The following is a 19,452-nucleotide window of genomic DNA, read 5'->3' as shown; positions in this document are numbered from 1 at the left end:
GTCCTATTGCAGTCGGGTGAAGACATCACTGAGGAACTGGTATGTGAACTATCCAAATATCCATGATTAAGAATGCTCCAGCACTTACACTACAATTTTTAGAGAGGTAGGTGGAGGGTGATCAAGTACTCCCAAACAGCCTCTCTAAAAATAATTGTGCAAATACCGGAAGTTCTGAAAGATGGATATTTGGATAATTCACATACTAGTTCCTCATCTTGACCCGACTACGATATTTCCTGTAGTAGTGGAACTATGGACCTTTAAAGTTATTTCTTCACGTATTTGGCACCATATAACTACAAAACTATGCACTTCCGACCAGAAGTCCGTATGAACTTTTTTATTTTGATGCGAGGATCTGATCTCAAAAGATTGTGACAAATTTTTGTAGTACCCTGTATATACACCGTATATATTGTATATACTGCAAGACAATAGTGCGTAAATGTTTTGTTGGAAATAAATTTATGAGAATTATTAGTATTATTATTAATGCAGATTTGAGAATTAAATTCTGTCTGAAATCGCAAAAGGGGTCAGAGCACCGAGAGGCAAGGAGGGTGACGTGATGCAGGCACCATTCACGAATACAGCAGGCGCGCACCCATAAATTTTTGGTGGAAGGGGTCCAAGTTTTGGAAGTGGGGGGTCCAACACTACAAGCCACTGCGTCTATGTAGTGTCGAACGGATATTATTCTGCACTCGAAAAGACGATAAATAATTGTAAAATACTTCCACCTATATTTTCAGAAGAAAAATGATAGTACTAGATTGTTTATCTATCTATCTATCTATCTATCTATCTATCTATCTATCTATCTATCTATCTATCTATCTATCTATCTATCTATCTATCTATCTATCTATCTATCTATCTATCTATCTATCTATCTATCTATCTATCTATCTATCTATCTATCTATCTATCTATCTATCTATCTATTTATCTATCTATCTATCTAAGAGAAAGAGTATACATGAAGTGTAAGATCAAAATTTTCATGCTACATCATTCATTTCTTTGTTAAACAAGAATTTTTTTTGAGAAAGTGTACACAAATGTATGTTGAGTTTGGAAGTTTGTTTTGGGGTAGATCCACATCTGGTGCACCCTCCCCATGAGTGCATCCCTGACGTGGAGTATGCCAGTTTTAATTTCTTGGGGGCGCGGCGAAGCGGAGGGGCAGAAACATTTTTTGGGGAGGTCATCTATCTTTTATTTGTTGAAAATAATATTTTAAAATTACTTTAACTAGAACACACGCTTAGGGGACAGTCAGATCTTAAAACAAACCATTCTTTTCTTTGATTTTAATAATCTTTTGTTAATCTTGTTATTGTAGTAATCATACAAAAAAAGGTAATACTACCTTGATCAAAAAGTTCCCGGAATCCACTCAGAAAATTAAAAATACAAGTTTGTTTTTGAAAATTGATGTTGCCCTCTTCGAAGTAATCCCCATCGATTGCAATGCACTTATGCTAGCGCTTGATCCAGCTCTAAAAACATTTGTGGTACTTGATTTTCGGTATGTCCATCAGAACCGTCTTCGATTTTCGTATTATCTCCTCTCGGTTGTTCAAACGAAATGGTTTCTTGAGGAGATCAAACAGGAAAAAGTCACGTGGAGCTAAATTCGGTGAATTCGATGGCAGTAGAATGATATTCGTTACGTTTCTGATAAGAAACATTGTTCGATGCTGCGTTGTCATGGTGTAATACTACCTTGATCCACGAATTGTTTATCCAGAGATCTTTTGTTTTTAGATGATTTGCCTCACATAAACGCTTCATAACGCACAAAATAATAGGATCTACTCCTTGTTAACTCTCTGACTTTCTCGCAGAAATTCATGATGTAAGCCATGGAAACCGTGAGCATCACCTTTTTCGACTAAAAACGACGTATTTTTTTCGGTCTTGGCTCACTGGGTGCTCGCCACTGTTAAACAGCTGTTTTGTTTAGAATATCTTTGCCGAGACACTTTTCCAACATTTCCAAAGTCTTTGCATCATTGAATTCGTTTCCAAAGCAAAATTTAATACTGACGCGTTGTTACGAAATTAACTCCATTGCAAAAATTGAAACATGCACCTAAACAGATGTACTCAACAGTGTGTCTCTTTTAGGGATGCGCATAAGACGAGTCGAGACAGGATTTTTCGAGTCGAGACACGGCTCTTCCAATAGAGAAATATACTTTTTTCGAGTCGAGACATCACTTTTACAGCACATTTTCGAGACGAGACAGCCACAAATCTTGTCTCGTGCGCATCCCTAGTCTCTTACATAACTGGCAAACTAGGATGTTCAAAGTGGGAGGGAATATCGCTGACAGGTCTGGTAATCCACACACACATACAAAAAGGTCAAATCAGATGACTGAGAGCGCCACACGGTAGTGATTCCGGGAACCTTTTGATCAAGTTAGTATATTAACGAATGAAGCAAAGTGGTCTAATTCGTGAAACGTTCCGTTTCGAGTACTGGTTTATAAGTGTTGTTTTCAATTGGATGAAAGACCAGTTGCCAAAACAGCTGAGGGAACGAGCACCATTTTCAACCTTCAACCCTTTTCCACTCTTTCTCACTTTATTTTTAACACCTTTTCCTTCCTTTTGCCCAGAACCAGATTTACGGATAAGCTGAACAAGTTATAGCTTAAGGCCAAACTCTCTTCAGGGCCCAAAAAAATTAAAGGAAAAAAGAACTGGCCACATATTTCTCAAATATAGTCTAACAAGGTAGATTCGCGAAGTGTCCCCTCGGGATTCGTGTAAAATTGATTCAAATGCAAAGTTCTCCGCGGCCCAATGCGTTAGCGGTCCATACGGGTAATTTGCATATTTATGGGCCTTCATATATCCGGAATTTAGTCAACCACTACTATAAAGCTCAGTCACAAAATTGCTTTTAGTTTCATTAGATATAATTGGACATGAGTGTGGGTATATGCAAAACAAATAGAATCAAGTATTGCTTCTCTGACACGTGTTACCCATCCCTGCCGCCATCTTGGATCCGCCATATTGGATTCAAGTTGTGAATATTCTGCAAGATATTTCATTTACTTTAAGATAGTAAATAAAATTTTGGGTAGCTCGGTAGCCCCCTCTTAAATACGCTACTGCCTACAGTTTTCTTGCAGTTACAAATTGTTTTGATTTGTCAACATCGTTACCTTAACTGATATTACTCTAAAATGTCTATTCATGAAGTGCCTGGATGGATTTAATATGTAATATCTTCCAAACGGTACAAGCTACGGTAAAATTAACTGCACCAGTAGATTTCCGAGAAAATTCTACATGAATTTGATATATCACTTGCACCTATTCCCATTTGAAAAACCGAAAGTTAAATCCAATATGGCGGATCCAAGATGGCGGCCGTGGTGAGTAACATGTGTCAGAGAAGCCGTACTTGATACAATTTGTTTTGCATATACCCTACATTCATGTCCATTTACATCTAACGAAACTAAAAACAATATGTGTCCGAGCGTTATAGTACTGTATGAATTTCGGATATATGAAGACCCATGCAAATTACGCGTATGGGCCGCTAAAATGAGTACAATACACATTGGGCAGCTGAGAACTTTGGATTTAAATCAATTTTACAGGAATCCCGAGGAGACACTTCGCGAATATACCTTGTAAGATTAAAAAAAAACACAAATAAAAGAAAATCAACATACAGGGTGTACAAAAATGAGTCATAATGTTTTAGGAAAATATTCCTCACTTTAAAATAAGGAAAAACAAGTTTATATGCACCTGTGCTCAAAAGTGGATAGTTTCGGAGTTACAGATTGCCGAAAACGTGAAACAAGTGAACTGTAAAAGTCATAGCTCCACTAGTATGGGACCTATGTCGGATCAAGACATCCTTAATATTTCATGAATTTGACCAGCTGTAGTCCTCGCACCCAGACCCCCACCTATTTCGGCCTATGGCATCGCCTCTTTAAACCACAAATTCTACGGAATTTCAAGTTTCTTTTTCTATTTCAACTACCTAAAAGATAAAATTTTGTACCTCATGAAAACGCCCATTTAAATAACATGGAGATTTTTCATTTCTCCTTTACACTCCTTAAAAACTAAAAAAATCACTTTTGGCAATTTTCCTGTGGGGTAGTCCCGAAAAGCTACAATCATGCCAAATTTCATCATTGTAGCCGTACCAGAAGTGCCTAAACATTTTGGGGGCATACGAGATACTCCATATAAATACCATGGGAAAGATTTTTCAATTGCCCATAAAACCTCACTAAAGTTGGAAATTTTTATTTTTGGTGATTTACTTAGGTAACGCTAGCTAAAAACGTACCAATTTCAAGTTTTAATTCCAATTCAAAATACCTAAAACATGACATTATAGGTCCATAAGATGCTCATTTACATAACATGGCAATTTCTTCACCCCCACCTTTAGACATCCTAAGAATTAAAAATATTCACATTTGGGAATTTTCCTGTGGTTTAGTCCCGAAAAGCTAGAATCATGACAAGTTTCAACTTCCCAAATCAACTGAAAATACCCTTTATATTGTGTCAGTGAGTGAGTGAGTTCTTGTATTTTTAAATATAGTTAGAATAACCGGTATATATCTATACCTACCTACCTACCTACCTACCTATATATATATATATATATATATATATATATATATATATATATATATATATATATATATATATATATATATATATATATATATATATATATGTGAAACTATAGCTTGGGAAATACAGGAGCAAAATGGGAATTCCTCCCTGTTGAGATGGGAATTTATACAATTTCAGGTGGGCATCACTTACACAATATAAAGAGCTCCTTTGTGGCAAAGCGATTTGCAGACGCGCCTTTGGGGTGGGATACCCGGGTTCGATTCCCGGTGGGAGCTCATGTTGTTCGGATTCCGCGTTAATCAGTAGATCCACGTCTCATATAGCCTCGCTGCTGAACGGGACGTTAAACTCAAAATGAACTCAACTACGAAATATAAACGGACGCAGACTTATTGTTTAGACCTCTAAAAATTTTCTTGAGCGCAGGAGGAGGGGCGCAAAATTTTCTTGGACCCGTAAACGTAAAATATCTACATATCTGATTTGAATAATCTACCTACGTATTCATTAAATCTCGAATTTTCAACTGTAGAGGAGAGTATAGTCAGTGGCGGATCTAGAAGGGAAAATCTGGGGGAGCCAACCAGAACGCAGACTATAATGGTATATCAGGAGTTTATTATAAATTCTCAAAAACATATAAATAATATCTTCAATTATTACTGTTACACAAAAAACTGAGGGGAAGGAGCTAAGCCACCCGGCCCCGGGCTAGATCCGCTACAGAGTATAGTAAAACTTATCATTTTTAGAAACCCGTAAAGTGTTTTTGACGCATTGCAAAGAGAAGCTAATTTTTTTATAACGTAAGAAACAAAACACTCTGTTTAGTGGAGAATGTTGACATGCAATAAAATTCAAATTCTCGCCACTAGATGGAACTGGTAAGCGCGGAGAAAAGATGCTTCTCTATAATTGACGTGCTGAGGGATTTAGGTTACTAAAATTTCTCACGATCCTGAATATTTCAGAGTGCTGTGCTCTGTGCAAAATCCTCTCTCTGTCTGTCTCTTTTCCTCCTTTGAAATCCGATTCTTAATGTATGGTCAGAAAGCTTTAGAATTCCTACCACAGAGCTCTAACAGCTTCAGAGGACTCCGGAGCTCGAGTGAGCTATATCGCTTACTTGCACTTGAATTTTTCATTACAAATACTCTGCTCTTGTTTGCTGTATGAAGTATCTCCTGCGAAATGACAAAAGCATTGTTGATCTCTAGCAATTTATGAATTCCTTTCCTTATATCGACGTACGCTCCCGTTGCTAATTCTTCAAAGTTCTACAGTTTAATACATTGTTGATTTGAGTGCATTCCTTTACATACGAAACTTTCAGATTGTAGCGCAACAGTACTTAAGATAGTTGAGCCAAGTGCTTTGTATGCTAATTTGTGTGTGAGGGTGGTGGGGGAGAAATTCCTGTTGAGAACACTTTCACTTTCCATATGCTAATGTTAGGGGAGAGGATCATATAATAACTAAATGCCTTCCCAAGTTATTAGGCGATTACTCGCAGATGCTTTCATACACTTATCTTCTGTTTATCCCTTTGACCTAACTCTTTTATATACAGGAGGACCTCTGAATAAATAGTGCGGCTCCAGTTTACAATTTTTATATAGACTAGCTGCACCTGTGATCTCTACACAGCGCATCATTCACATATGAGCATGAATTTCCTTGTCATTCCTCAAATCTGTACATGTCCCTTTACAGACACAAGTGAAAGATGTCTTGACAAAAATCGGCAAGGGGTACCAAAAAGGGGAATTTTTTTCGATTATTTTTTCAGTATCTTGCATCGTTTGCAAGATTTGATCCTACTTGCGGTTAGAGTTTCTAATTCATGCATGATCAGTGTTTATCTTTCTTCTTGCATGCAGTATGTAATAAGCAAATACATTACACACAAAATTAATTATAACGCCAGTGATATATGGTGTTCATTGGGCAAAGCACTCCGAACAATAAGGATTCATCTTAGACTGGAGAAAGGTTATCCTTCGTTTTTCATTATCATTTGACCTTGAAACAAACGCCTGAGAGATATTCAACCCCTGTATACAACTATATGGTGTTGGAATGTATAACTCGAGCATATGATACTTTTTAAAAATTTCAACGCTTCCAATGTACCCCTAAATGTGTAATAAAGATATAACGGTCATTTTTTTTTAAAAATATTCTATTAGAACTGAACAACCTACAGAAATTTTGCAATCGATCAATGAAAACGGCATCTTTCTAGAGCCTATGGTTTCAGAGAACTCAGTGTCGAAAGGATTGGCCACAAACATATAAACTTTTCTTGGCCACAAACATATAAACCTAGCATTTTAATATATAGATACCGCACTGTTAAACTCCCAATAAACTATTTTAATCTAGGGATACTGTAAATTGTTGAAGTGAACGATCCGTCCGCTAAAAAAATTAACCTCGAACTATAAGAGTAAATGTCTAATCTCTGAAACGAAAATGAAATAAAATATTTTAATTTAGTCCTACGATTATACCGTTAGGATAAATAAAGACGATGATTAAGACTAGTGAATAATGATGGAAGAAGGGTGGAATGAAAATGTGGGGGATATGGGAGAACCTGGCGAAAACCCACGGACACGATGATGTGCACTACCAACTTATTTGGCCGGGGATTCAACCACGGGCCTCAAGCACCAGAGGTAAGCACTCTACAACCGAGCCACTTGACAACGTAGCTGGAAGCATGTTGTCGACCCCAAGTTACCGTATATGAAAAAGAAAATCTTTTTTTTTTTTTTTTACATAACGCTCTGAGACCGCATATTACAGTATTATAAATGTAACAATTGTGATGCTTTATTCTCCAATGTTTAATCATCTACAATCAGGTATGTTAGAGTTATGATTTAATAGGCAACTTTAATCAGAAGTAGGGGGCGCGGTGGCTCACTGGTAGAGCGTTCACCTCCGGTGCTTGGGGTCCCTGGTTCGATCCCAGCTCTCGTCGTGTGGACTTTGTGGTGGACAAGCACCGTACTCGTGGGTTTTCTCGGGGTTCTCCCGTTTCCTCCCCCTTTCTTCATTCCACCATTTCACTCATCTCTCATCACCACTATCTCTTTTAGCCTAACCGGCATAAACGTGGGACGTAAAACTCAACGATTTCATTTCATTTTTCCCATTTGTTTCCTTTAATAAATGAATACAATCTCTGAACTTAAAGATTTCATTTCATTTCATCAGAAGTACATGTTTGATATGTTTACTTTTGTCATGCCGCCTTTACTTTATCGTTCAGATTTGAGACAACCTAAAATGGAACATTTGTGTCGATTAAAATGATTTTTAATTCCTATTTCAGAGTACTTAAGAAAGAGAGAAAGTAAATTTTCATGCAATTTTACAAACATTCTTAATATTTTGAATTACTTTATTAATACTCACGAATGTGGTGAACATATAGTGATATCGATAGTCATTCATCTGAAGTTGAAGAATCTGAAAAGAGAAAATAGAAACACGACGTTTAGTACAAATTATCAACCTTTAGATACTGTACTGTATCTAATTAAAGACTATACATTAAATGCTTAGCATTGTATATTCACTACTGAAATATAAAGTTAGTTTAACGTCCCAAAGTTATGTCCTTTAGGTTAAACGAAACAGATGATTACTGAAAGTGAATGATTGTGAAGTTAAATTTTTATGCTCTCTCCCCGGGAATTGAACCTGGGACCAGGTGCACCAAAGGTGTATGTGCTAGCCACTAGAAAAGGGTTATATACGCACTGTCAGTGCCGTAGGCCTATTTAGGATTTTGTTTCTTTGGGGACTATGCACAATATGTGAATAAGCACTTATATTTTTCCTTTTGGGTGCCTACAAATTTTTAATAAAGTTCATTTTCCTTTCTTTAATATTTGTATAATGACACGTCCAGATATGAGGAATGAAAACATTGAGTGAGAGTGGGAAGTGGGCAGAAATAACTAAAAAGTAAGATAATACCTAAATTATTAAGAATGAAATGCGAGGGGGGGAGGTATGAAATTCGCTGGCGGCACATTTTTGAAAAATAAGTAACCTATAGTTTAAAATTAAGTACAGATCTCGCAATAAGAAAAAGAAATGTAAGTCATTTGAAGGAAAAGGTGAACGGTCGAAAGTACGATAGGAGAAACGAAAGAAAGTAACAACTAAGAAAAGAAACAGAAGAGTAGAATGGACAAAAGAAAATAAAAAAGAAAGCAGTTCTTAAATGGAATGAAATTTGACAAATACAGTATTATTTCTGAACAAAATCATATAAGAAAATGGAAAGTCAATGAAAATTCTTAGAAATGGTAGTAAGAAGGACTTTATAGGTGGATTACGAAAAGTAACGAATTTATTTCTAACGTATTTATTATAACTAATGAAAACTAACAATTACAATTTCAACTCCATGTGGGACCAATAGCATTATCATCAGTTTGGTGGTCGGACTAGCACCGTAAGAAAGGTTTACGTAGTACTTAGGTAACGCAGCAACGAGAAGCGAAAAGGGAACTGATGAGCAAGCGTCAATATGCCTCGTTGACGTCAATAATGCAACGTAAGCAGACAATTGCTTTCCAATGCGGCCGATGGTGGTCCTACGGAAAGATGACTTCTCGTGTGGAAAAAATATGGTACAGATCGCTCCACAGAAATTGATACAAGACGTTGCCACTAACTAACTAACTAACTCTATGGCCTATGGAACCCGGAGGTTCAGTGCCGCGTTCACAAAAGCTCTCCACTGACTTCTATCCTTAGCTAATTGGATCCAGTTTCTACTTTGTATTCCTATCTCTGCGAGATCCATCTTAATATTATCCTCCCATCTGCGCCTAGGTCTTCCTAATGGTCGTTTTCCTATGGGTCTACCAGTCAAGACTTAGAAAGCGTTTCTACTTTCTTCCATTCTAGCTACATGACCTGCCCACCTAAGCCTCCTAGACTTGACGACCCTAACAATGTTGGGTAAACCGTATAAACTATGTAGTTCCTCCTTATGAAGCTTCCGCCATTCCCCATTCTCGTTCCTCTTGGGTCCGAATATTCTTCTCAGGATCCTGTTCTCAAATACTTTCAGTCTATGTTCTTCCCTCAGAGTAAGCGACCATGTTTCGCAACCATACAGAACAACAGGCATGATTATCATTTTATATATTTTAAGCTTCAAATTCCTCGACAGAATTCGCGACGACAAGAGATTTTGAACCGAATAGTAACACGAATTCCCTGCTTTTAGTCGACATTTAATTTCTTCGTGAATATGATTTTCGTCTGTTAATATTGATCCTAAATATTTGAAAGTATCCACTTTATCAAAAGTATTATTTAATATTTTAACGCCTCCACAATTTGCCGTATTACGGTCCCGACGCACTTCCATGTATTTAGTTTTCTCTGCATTTACTTCTAAACGTTGCCACTGAAATTGCTAAAACACATAGTTTTGCAGGTGCATAGGCAACCCAACTTACACCCTCGAGTGATTGGTTACATCTGCTTTTCAAATTCCTCTTCATCTGAAACAGCCTTCGCCAAATCATTGCTCCAGTGACGTAATATATTCCTTTCATTCAGATACAAATTCGCCTGAATATATTCTTGAATTGAATGTTGCAATATGCTCATCAGATTCACACGTTAACTAAATGTAAAGTGATTTTGTCACGTTTAAGAAGCTGTTTCAACAAAGCAGGCTTGTTCTCAGAAAGACAGTATTACCTGGAGTATAAACTGAAGAAGATACGTAAGATACTACCTACAGTTACTAAAAGTATGTGTTTAATCAAAGATACTGGCGGACGAAATAGAAAGCGAGACATTCAAATATGATCAGAGAGGAATACATTCTCATATGTAAGGTTAGAATTAGAGAAATATATGATCAGAGACTATTCATATTCTAAGGAAAATTGTGATTTTGTGAAGCACAAAATGAAAGTTTTTCAGAAAACCTTCGAGCATCACTCTTTTGGGAGCATCATATGATTGCACTGGAAGACAAAGATCTTTACATTTGGAGAATAAAAAAAATTACAGCTTTTGTAGACTGGTTTCGAACTCAGAACTTCAGTGTCATCAAGCCACAAAAGCTAACCACGCATCTACTTTTTTCACACACAAAAAGACAACAAAATAAACAATTGTAATAGTAAACAAATCTCCGTGTACGGGGCTTGAACTGACCTCAATCACATTTATCGATTGATTGTATGCTCCCGTGCCAACCAACTGCGCTACCCTTTTAAAGTAACTTTATTTACATTAAAATATAGAGAATGTACTAGAGATAATGACATATTTCACAACCTCACTGAAATTTAAAAGCAGTAGTCAGGGAGAGCTCACTTTTTTTTAGTTAATTTTTGTTGTTTTATAATAACGTGACAGGATTATTGCTAATAAGAAGTTGGCAAAATAGTTCTGATTACATGCAAAAGAGAGCTTCTTAGCTTGATATGTTAAATACATTTCATACATTTGAAAACACCTTGGTTGTGCTGTTACAAAAATAAACATGATAGTTTGCACAGTAAACTAGATCACAGCATTATGTTTGTAGGTAGGAAAGTAATGAAAATCTGGAAATAATATTACGTTATGTACATTAAAACATTTGGGAAAAGACGGCATATTCTACTAGCATGTAAGTATAGTACTAAAACTCTTCCAAATAGATGGATGGTATGTCTAAATAAACTATGGAATCTATATTCAAGAATGTCTATCTGATTACAATAATGACATATATTATTAGATGTGATTCCTAAATTAAATAACCTATCAGGCGTTTTGTATACATTATTAACAGTAAAATACCGTACTAATACACAATAACACACTGAGCAAGGCTATGTGATAATATGTAAAAAACAGTATCACGTAACAGTTTCAACACAATAACTCTCTCTTCATCAAACTTCCACTCCTTCTCTGGAAATCTGATGAAGACACAGTTATTGTGTTGAAACTGTTACGTGATACTGTTTTTTTTTTTTTTTTTACATATTATCACATAGCCTTGTTCAGTGTATTATTGTGTATTAATACGAAATGGAAACAAGGCCTGATAGAATAAAATACCGTATTTCTTTCTGTTTGTTAGTTAAAAACTTAGCAATTTTTTTTTTCAGATATTACTCCAGTTTTTGTATGCCACGTGAACTATTATGTGTGGCGGAACACGTGAACATGTGATCCACTGAGACTCCTACTTCATGAATCATGCATGTTATTCTCGCATACCTCAAGAACGCCACACTTTTCCAGTATGAAAATTACAAATATATTTTTGTTTCTATTAGGGATAGTTTATATAGAAATGCATGTGTGTATATCTTTGAAGAGATAGTTTAAAAAATGTTTTAAAAATAGAATATCCGATGAAGTTTTGATGTAAGGAAGTTGAAACTAGGTATATAACCTCATTTCTAAAAACAAGTTGAAATATACGTATGAGTTAAATCTGCAAGGAAAACACTGTGGGAGTAGAGGGAAGGGATTACGTGTAAAGATAATCTAAAATGAGCTATATTAATATCGAATCCATAGTTTTCGGGGTTGCTGGGATGAATAGCAACATTTCAGATGTCAAGTTCAGTCCTGCCTGTTTGAAGTGGGGCTGAGAGGGAGTAAAAATAAAATAATCCGAAATGTTCGAAATTGTCTTGAATGCATAGTTTTTTGTAGTAACTAAGCTGATTGGTAATATTCCAACTGATTCCAAGTTCAGTCATATCAACTGACCCAGAAATTGAGAAGGCAACACCAAAGGCGTTGCTCGTGGCAATTTCTTTTACTCAATTCTTTACTTTTCACAGAGCAACGCCGAAGGCTTTGATCTTCGTAATATATTCCGACGATTCTTTGTTTTCAAATATTTTGCATGAACATTATATTTCCCGACGAAGCTGGGCACTTCTGCTTGTTTATTAGAAGTACTAAAATATCTGAAAGTTAAATATCTGAAACAGCATTGAGCGTCATTATATTATAATACAATACACAAGATTTCTACTAGTATCTTTGTCCGATTTTCTTAATCTTGAATGGTATTTTGTAATCTTTATAACAAAAATGTTTCTTGAACTTACATTAGCTGAAATAGTAACAAAAATTATTAGTCCAATGAAGGAAACAGTTATGATACTGGAAATAACTATGATTAATAAATGGTTTTAAATTTGCCTGCCATCCATTGGAAATACTTTAAATTGACCTATCAACATACGCAAGGAAAGTTTGGGGTTAAATTCCAAAGTTGGGTGTCCGTTTCCAGCAAAATTTTAAAAATTTACAGGAAAGATATGGATAATTTGATCGTTTGTGTGCTTGATAATATATAAGGGTCTCGAAAAATCTGTTTATTTGTTATATATAAGCGGTTATGAACATGGGACTATACGGCGAGCGGAGGGAACTACTTGGCGCAAGGTAACCGAACAGTTGCATTGTGGGAAAGAAACGAGCATTTATGTTATCAACATGGCGAATGTACAAGGGCAATGAACTAACAGTTTTAACATTTGTGAAGCAATACGTTCATAACGAGCAAAATCTTTTAAAAAGTTTGTGAAGGACACGGATTAATGAACCTAATAACAAATTGCAGAAAGTGTGGAAAGGAGATAACAGCGAAAAAACAAGGCGAAAGCGGACGCCCAACTTCGGAATAAATGCCGGAGTTTATTATTCTCTTTGTTAGCCTGTACTGTAGATAGGGTTGCCAACTTTTTAAAATTGAAATACCGATCACCCTCCTGAAGTATGTATACTCTTAAGATTGGGATATCAACAGGGGTAAAAGTGCGGGGGAACGCGAGGGGACGCCGTCCCCTCACCTCCAAAAAATATATGCGGTGTCCAGGCACGTAGTCAGGATTTCGTGAAGGGGGAAATCCTTGACATGAAATACCGTGGTCACCACACGAGGAACTCGACCATTCTACACTATATTACTGGAACATATATTAGTTCTTTTAGCCAGGATTTCGTAACGGGGGGGGGGGGGAGGAGGAGGCGTGATATGAAATTCTGAGGGCCCAGGAGCTAAATCAACGTAAACTACCTTACTATCAACAGTTAGGACAATAAAATGAGGATATGTTGGTAAGTATTTTAATAACAAACTATGAAGAAATCTCGAGTGAAAGAATTAAAAAAAAAAGTATTGAAAAAGATTTTACAATATTTACATCCTTCCTCTGTTCATTCAAATATAACAATTTTCCTTTCATTAAGACCTCAACTATTATAAAAAAAACTACATATTCACTATTATAAAAAGTACATACTCAATAATATCTTGTAAAAATTTTACACTATCTGTGTTCCTTTCTCTGTTCAATCAAATGTTAACAGAAATTTCTTTCCAGATACATTTTTGTTTTTATTATTCCGTCTACTATTGTCTCTTTTAAATGACAGGTTAAAGGAGCAGTAGAAAATTGTTTTTGAAATAACATGTTTAATTCTGCAAGGATGCAATGACGAAAAATTATGATAAAAAATGTCCGCGCTGTTACACAATGCTTTCAGACACTTGAAATCTCCCTGACTAGCAACAGAAATTCTGAGAATTCCGTAACTTTTCTAACGTTCAAATTCCGTGATTCTTCCAGGGTATCTCACTCATCTCGCCACATGTATTGCAAGCAATACAAATCTCCTCGTGAGAAATAGTAACCAAAAGCTTCCTATATATTTTTTTAAAATTTTTAACGCTGATCTTCCTTTTTCTCATTTCATTTTGTTTCATCCTTCCTTAATTTTTTCATTTCTGGTGTCGAAGGAGGGGGTCCGGACTCCCCGGACCCCAACTTGGCTACGTGCCTGTGGCGTCCCACCAGTTCATAAAAAATTACAATGAGCGAAGATAGACAGGGGGACGGCATAACGTCATGCCGCTACTTATCGTCCCCCTACCTTTTCAGATTAGAGATGGCCAGAACCGGTTCCTGGTGGAACCGGTTTTCCGGTCTGAACGAATATGGTTCTCGAATAACCGGTTCCAGAACCGGTTTTTCGGATCCATGTTTGGAACCGGATTTTCGGATCCAGGTTTGGAACCGGTTCTGAACATCAGATATCCAAGAACCGGTTTCTCGCGGAATCGGTTCCGCTGGAACTGAAACTTTGTGACCATCCATACGCTAAACCCGAGCTACTGGCAGGCTGTGAACAGTGTGCTAGATGAAATGGTGGAAGCGACAGGCAGGCGCCCAGGCGGCGGCCGCTTGTCTCATTTGGCTAAATAAACTGGGTAACTGGCAAACTCATTGGCTAAACAGGCAAACTGGCCAACTCATTTGGGTAAACACACACTGGTGGACCAAAATTTTTTTCTGGGGGCACAAGCGGGTCTGGGCGGGGAGGGCACAAGCGCAGGGTCCTTTTTGCAGTGTTTTGAAGGTGAACTTTGTGCCTCCTTTACGGGTCTTTGGGGGCTTTCGGATCCAGGTCTGGAACGGTTTCTAAGATCCGGTTCTGGAACCGGGTTTTCGGATCTAGGTTTGGAACCGGTTCCTAAGATCCGGTTCTGGAACCGGGTTTTCGGATCCAGGTCCGGAACCGGTTCCAGAACCGGTTCTGAAAACAGAATTTCCGAGAACTGGTTCCTTGTGGAACCGGTTCCGGCGGAACCGAAACTTTGTGGCCATCCCTATTTCAAATCCATTTTTACCCCTGGATATCATCGCTCGTCAAAAATATGAACAACCTGGAAATGGTTACTTTATATAAAATTGAGCAATTCGGAGTTCGAATTTAATAACTTTCGTTACTTTTGAACTATTTATTAAACTTACTTATTCCAACTTTGGTTGAATCGGCACGTGTAATTTTCGTAGCCTACCGTCAATAACAATACCATCAGAAAAGCAAATATAATCGGCAATATAATTATGGCACGCACAAAATATCCTTGAAAAATAAATCTTACCAGTTTTGCTGGGACTGGTAATGTCTCATAATGCCTATATACTTTCATTGGATGTGGATGCATTATTTAATTGGAATATGTAGCTGAGGATGAACCAGTGGTAGCTGCGCTCTTGAAAATGTACTTTTGTTGACCTTTAGCAGTTTTGGTAAGTTCAGTAAATATTCCTGCCTTCAAGTCTTTAGCAAATTCCAAGTACGACAGGTCGATATCAAAGTGAATAATAAGCTCTGCTTTAACCGTGTTCATCGACAAACGATTCCTTTCGTCACTCCAAAACAATCTGAATACAACAGAGAATAGGACTAGTAAGAGGAGAAATTACCGGACATTTGACGTCCGGTTTTGAGGTCTTATCGGACACCGAGTAAGGACTTAAAAACCGAACTATCCGGTAAAATACCAGACGCTTCGCAACCCCATCTGCAGACACAAAGTATGTCCTGAGAATTTAATATCCGAACCTAGTGGAAAATGAAAACAAAATGGTTGTACACGTGTTATATTTAAAATAAAAAAAGTCATTCAATGTCCGTATAATAGTCACTTGGATAAGACGGTTAAACTTCCATTAAAAATAATCTGTTAAGTTAATGGCTATAACGTGTTTGATCGTTTTTGTCAACCTGGTCTCTATACAGTTATGCGAGAAAATTCTTCATGATACAAATGCTATTGCAAAGTTTAGCGATTCCCAAAGTTCACACGATATAAAAATGAATTAGGCAAATGTTAGTATTTTAACAGTGAAACTCATTTGGAATTGTCACATAATGATGTAAATCAATTCCAGAAATACGGTAAGATATATAGGGTGCTTCAAAACAACATCGACAACGTTTGGGAGGTGATTCCTAACACCAAGATAAGACAAAAAGTATAGACCAACCTGGGTGCACAAATGCTTCCTTTCGGAGTTATAGGCTGCCGAAAATATGAAAAAATGAACTTTAAAGGTCCATAGCTCCAATGCTATAGGACCTACCAGGTAGTCGGGTCAAGACTTCAGTTAGGAACTAATATGAGGGCTATCCAAAAGTTAATATTTCAGAATCTTAAGGCACTCACGAAACAACTTTTATAGAAGGAGTTTGGCTACGGGCATATAATTTGAAATAGTGACCAACTACCTCCATAAAAATTCCTGCAGAAGTACCGCAGGATTCTGAAACTTGGATGTTCGGGTAGAGTACATACTAGTTCCTAAGTTAACTCTTGACCCGACTAGGGTAGGTTCCATAGTTTTGGAACTATAGACCTTTAAATTTCATTTTTTTTCATGTTTTCGGCAGTCCATAACTGCGAAAGGAAGCATTTGTGCACCCAGTATGGTCTATAATTTTTGTTTTATCTTGGTGTCAGGAATTACCTCCCAAACGTTGTTCTTATTGTTCTAAAACACCCTCTATAATATAAAGATAAACTTTATTCAGCTGAACATGCCTACTCTAATCGAACTGGTACTAAATTGATTAAAATAGAACTGAAGTATCCCACTCTTTCGTTCATAAGTGTTCAGAGTAGTCGATATTGTGTTACCTATCCCGGTCAACGAAAGAAGACATGCTTGCGATGCAATTCTCTCCAACATCTACACTCGGCGTGTCCCCTGCGTCCTCAACCATGTACTCTTTCTGCCATCTCGAGTTATACTGCACGAGTATCTGTTCCAAAGCCCTTTCATTTGAAGTCAACTCCGAATTTTGTTCCTAAATTTTCCACCCTTGTTCAAACTATTTTGCAGCGAGGAAATGGGGCAAGTTTATCTCCAGTATCTCCAAACGTATCCACATTAGAATGTGGAAATTATCATATTAGTGTACACGATAACACCACATGTGTGTTACCTGATTTGGACAATTCCAGTGATTTCCACTCCTTTCGTTTCAAAGTGTTGGTGCCCGTGACAAAACAATACCATATGATAATGAAGCTGACAACCGCCAGTCTCTGAATGTACAACCAACTGATTTCTCGAATGGACTGCTCCAACCTTTAAACTCGACTTTCTCCTCAATAGGAACCTTTCTCTTTTTGTTCAGCAGATGATTCTAATACTATGGTTACCGGAGAAGATGTAACCCCCACTCAACTAACCTTGGGAGATCTTAGTGTTCTATCTCTATTTTCCCCGATCTCAGTCTTCCAGCAGACGAGCAAATGCAGGAATATCCCTCTCAATGAGAAAGTGTCAGGAGTGCACCCAGTTCACCCCACTGTACTAAACGACAAGAACTAACTAAAGCTGTCTCTCTGAGAACTCAACAACTGTCTGAACATGCCGTTTCCACACGTTTCTCTGACAATAATGTGTGTTTTTTGTTTAATATGAAAATTAATCACACAATACCGACGGTTTCTTTGGCTATATTGATGTTGCATGGCTATGAAAATCTGTCTGGCACTCTGGTAAATCATCCAAAGACTATGAATACTGGTACTTCTTCACAACTCTTACAACACACAAATACGAATGGTCTAGCAACTGAAAATTGTTAGGATAACTTTTATGACTCTCCTTGCTGATGTCATACAATTAAATTATAACAAGTTAGTCAATACTGTACGAAGTATTCTGTAACTTCAAAGATCCCGTCAGATAAGCTTACAGTCCAGAGGGTATTTTCTAAATGTCTACCTTTTTTTTAAAAAAAAATATGGTATCTAGCACAGATCCTTCCTATATCTTCTCGCATTGCTAAACGTATTAACAGAGTTGGGAATTGGTTTCTCTGGCACAATTACGTCTTCAGGATCAAATACCCATATACCTGCCTACTCACGGGAAAGGGCGGCGTAGGGCTTGTACATATTTGATGTAAAGCAACTGTTTTATTCAAGTTTCGATCATTTCAAAATATTCAACGTAATGTGAATTGGGGAAGCCGTAGCATCTTAGCTGATTGTATTGAATGTACAGGTAAGAACTTGCCTCTACACATTAATGCCATCCTTCGCTGCAATTGGTATTTCAGAGAAGTGGTTGCTGATTATATTTATATGATTGCTGAACAGCAAGCCTCAGTATCTTCGGTGACCAATTGAACCTCGTGCCTTCTCGTATGGAATTGAAACATTCCAACAACAATTGGTCTCAAATTTGGCTCAATGTTTTTGTTAGTCATATTCCACGATATGTTCAATCGACTTGGTACCTGTTGTCAATGAGCATCTTCCCACAAATGCTAATAAGCACCATCTCAAATTCAGAGATACGAATCGTTGTGATACATCTGCTAATGAAGATGATATTGCGAAACGATTAACACAATGTGGGTTTCCAGCAGCAATATGGCTCAAATTTCAAGTGGCTATCAGTAAAATCTGTCGCACAGCTCCTGCTCTTACCACAGTACGAATATTCATTGTACCGGACTTTTAATTCCTATCCAACAACTAAACACAATTCTAGTACATGGTTACCAGCTAATAGGATTGAATATATACTACACACCTTGAAACTACGCTAAAGAATAGGCTATAAAGACTTCTAGTGTATTCAATAGAAACACTTCCCTTTGGCTAGAAAGAAAAAGTTGTTTGCAAACTACCTGGACACTGCACTTCTCGAACAGGGGCGCACCTACAGGGTGTCCACAGGATCCGGACTAGGGATGACCATAAGTTCCGGTTCCGGCGGAACCGGTTCTGCGAGAAACAGGTTCGTGAAAATCTGGTTTTCAGAACCGGTTCCAGACCTGGATCTGAAAAACCCGGTTCCAGAACCGGAACTTAGGACCTGGTTCCAGACCTGGATCCGAACCCCCTCCCCCAAAGACCCGTAAAGGAAACACAAAGTTTCAAAACACTGCAAAGAGAACCACGCGCTTGTGCCCTACCCGTCCAGA

General features: G+C 37.4%; 1 protein-coding gene across 5 annotated transcripts in view; it reads right to left on the bottom strand.

The window, feature by feature from the left end:
• Window positions 1-19,452, bottom strand: part of LOC145665261 (glutamate receptor ionotropic, kainate 2) — a 1,060,711-nt gene that overhangs the window by 174,825 nt on the left and 866,434 nt on the right. For all 5 annotated transcript variants that reach the window (XM_081732555.1, XM_081732559.1, XM_081732565.1 and 2 more), the window contains one exon: window positions 8,071-8,124. In XM_081732555.1, the coding sequence (XP_081588681.1) occupies window positions 8,071-8,124 (54 nt within the window). The remainder of the gene's footprint in view (window positions 1-8,070; window positions 8,125-19,452) is intronic.

Source organism: Thermobia domestica, chromosome 1 (assembly GCF_964235325.1).
Source record: "Thermobia domestica chromosome 1, izTheDome1.hap1.1, whole genome shotgun sequence".
Classification (NCBI taxonomy): Eukaryota; Metazoa; Arthropoda; class Insecta; order Zygentoma; family Lepismatidae; genus Thermobia; species Thermobia domestica.
Note: the sequence above shows the minus strand (reverse complement) of the source record. Positions and strands in the feature narration are given on the sequence as shown.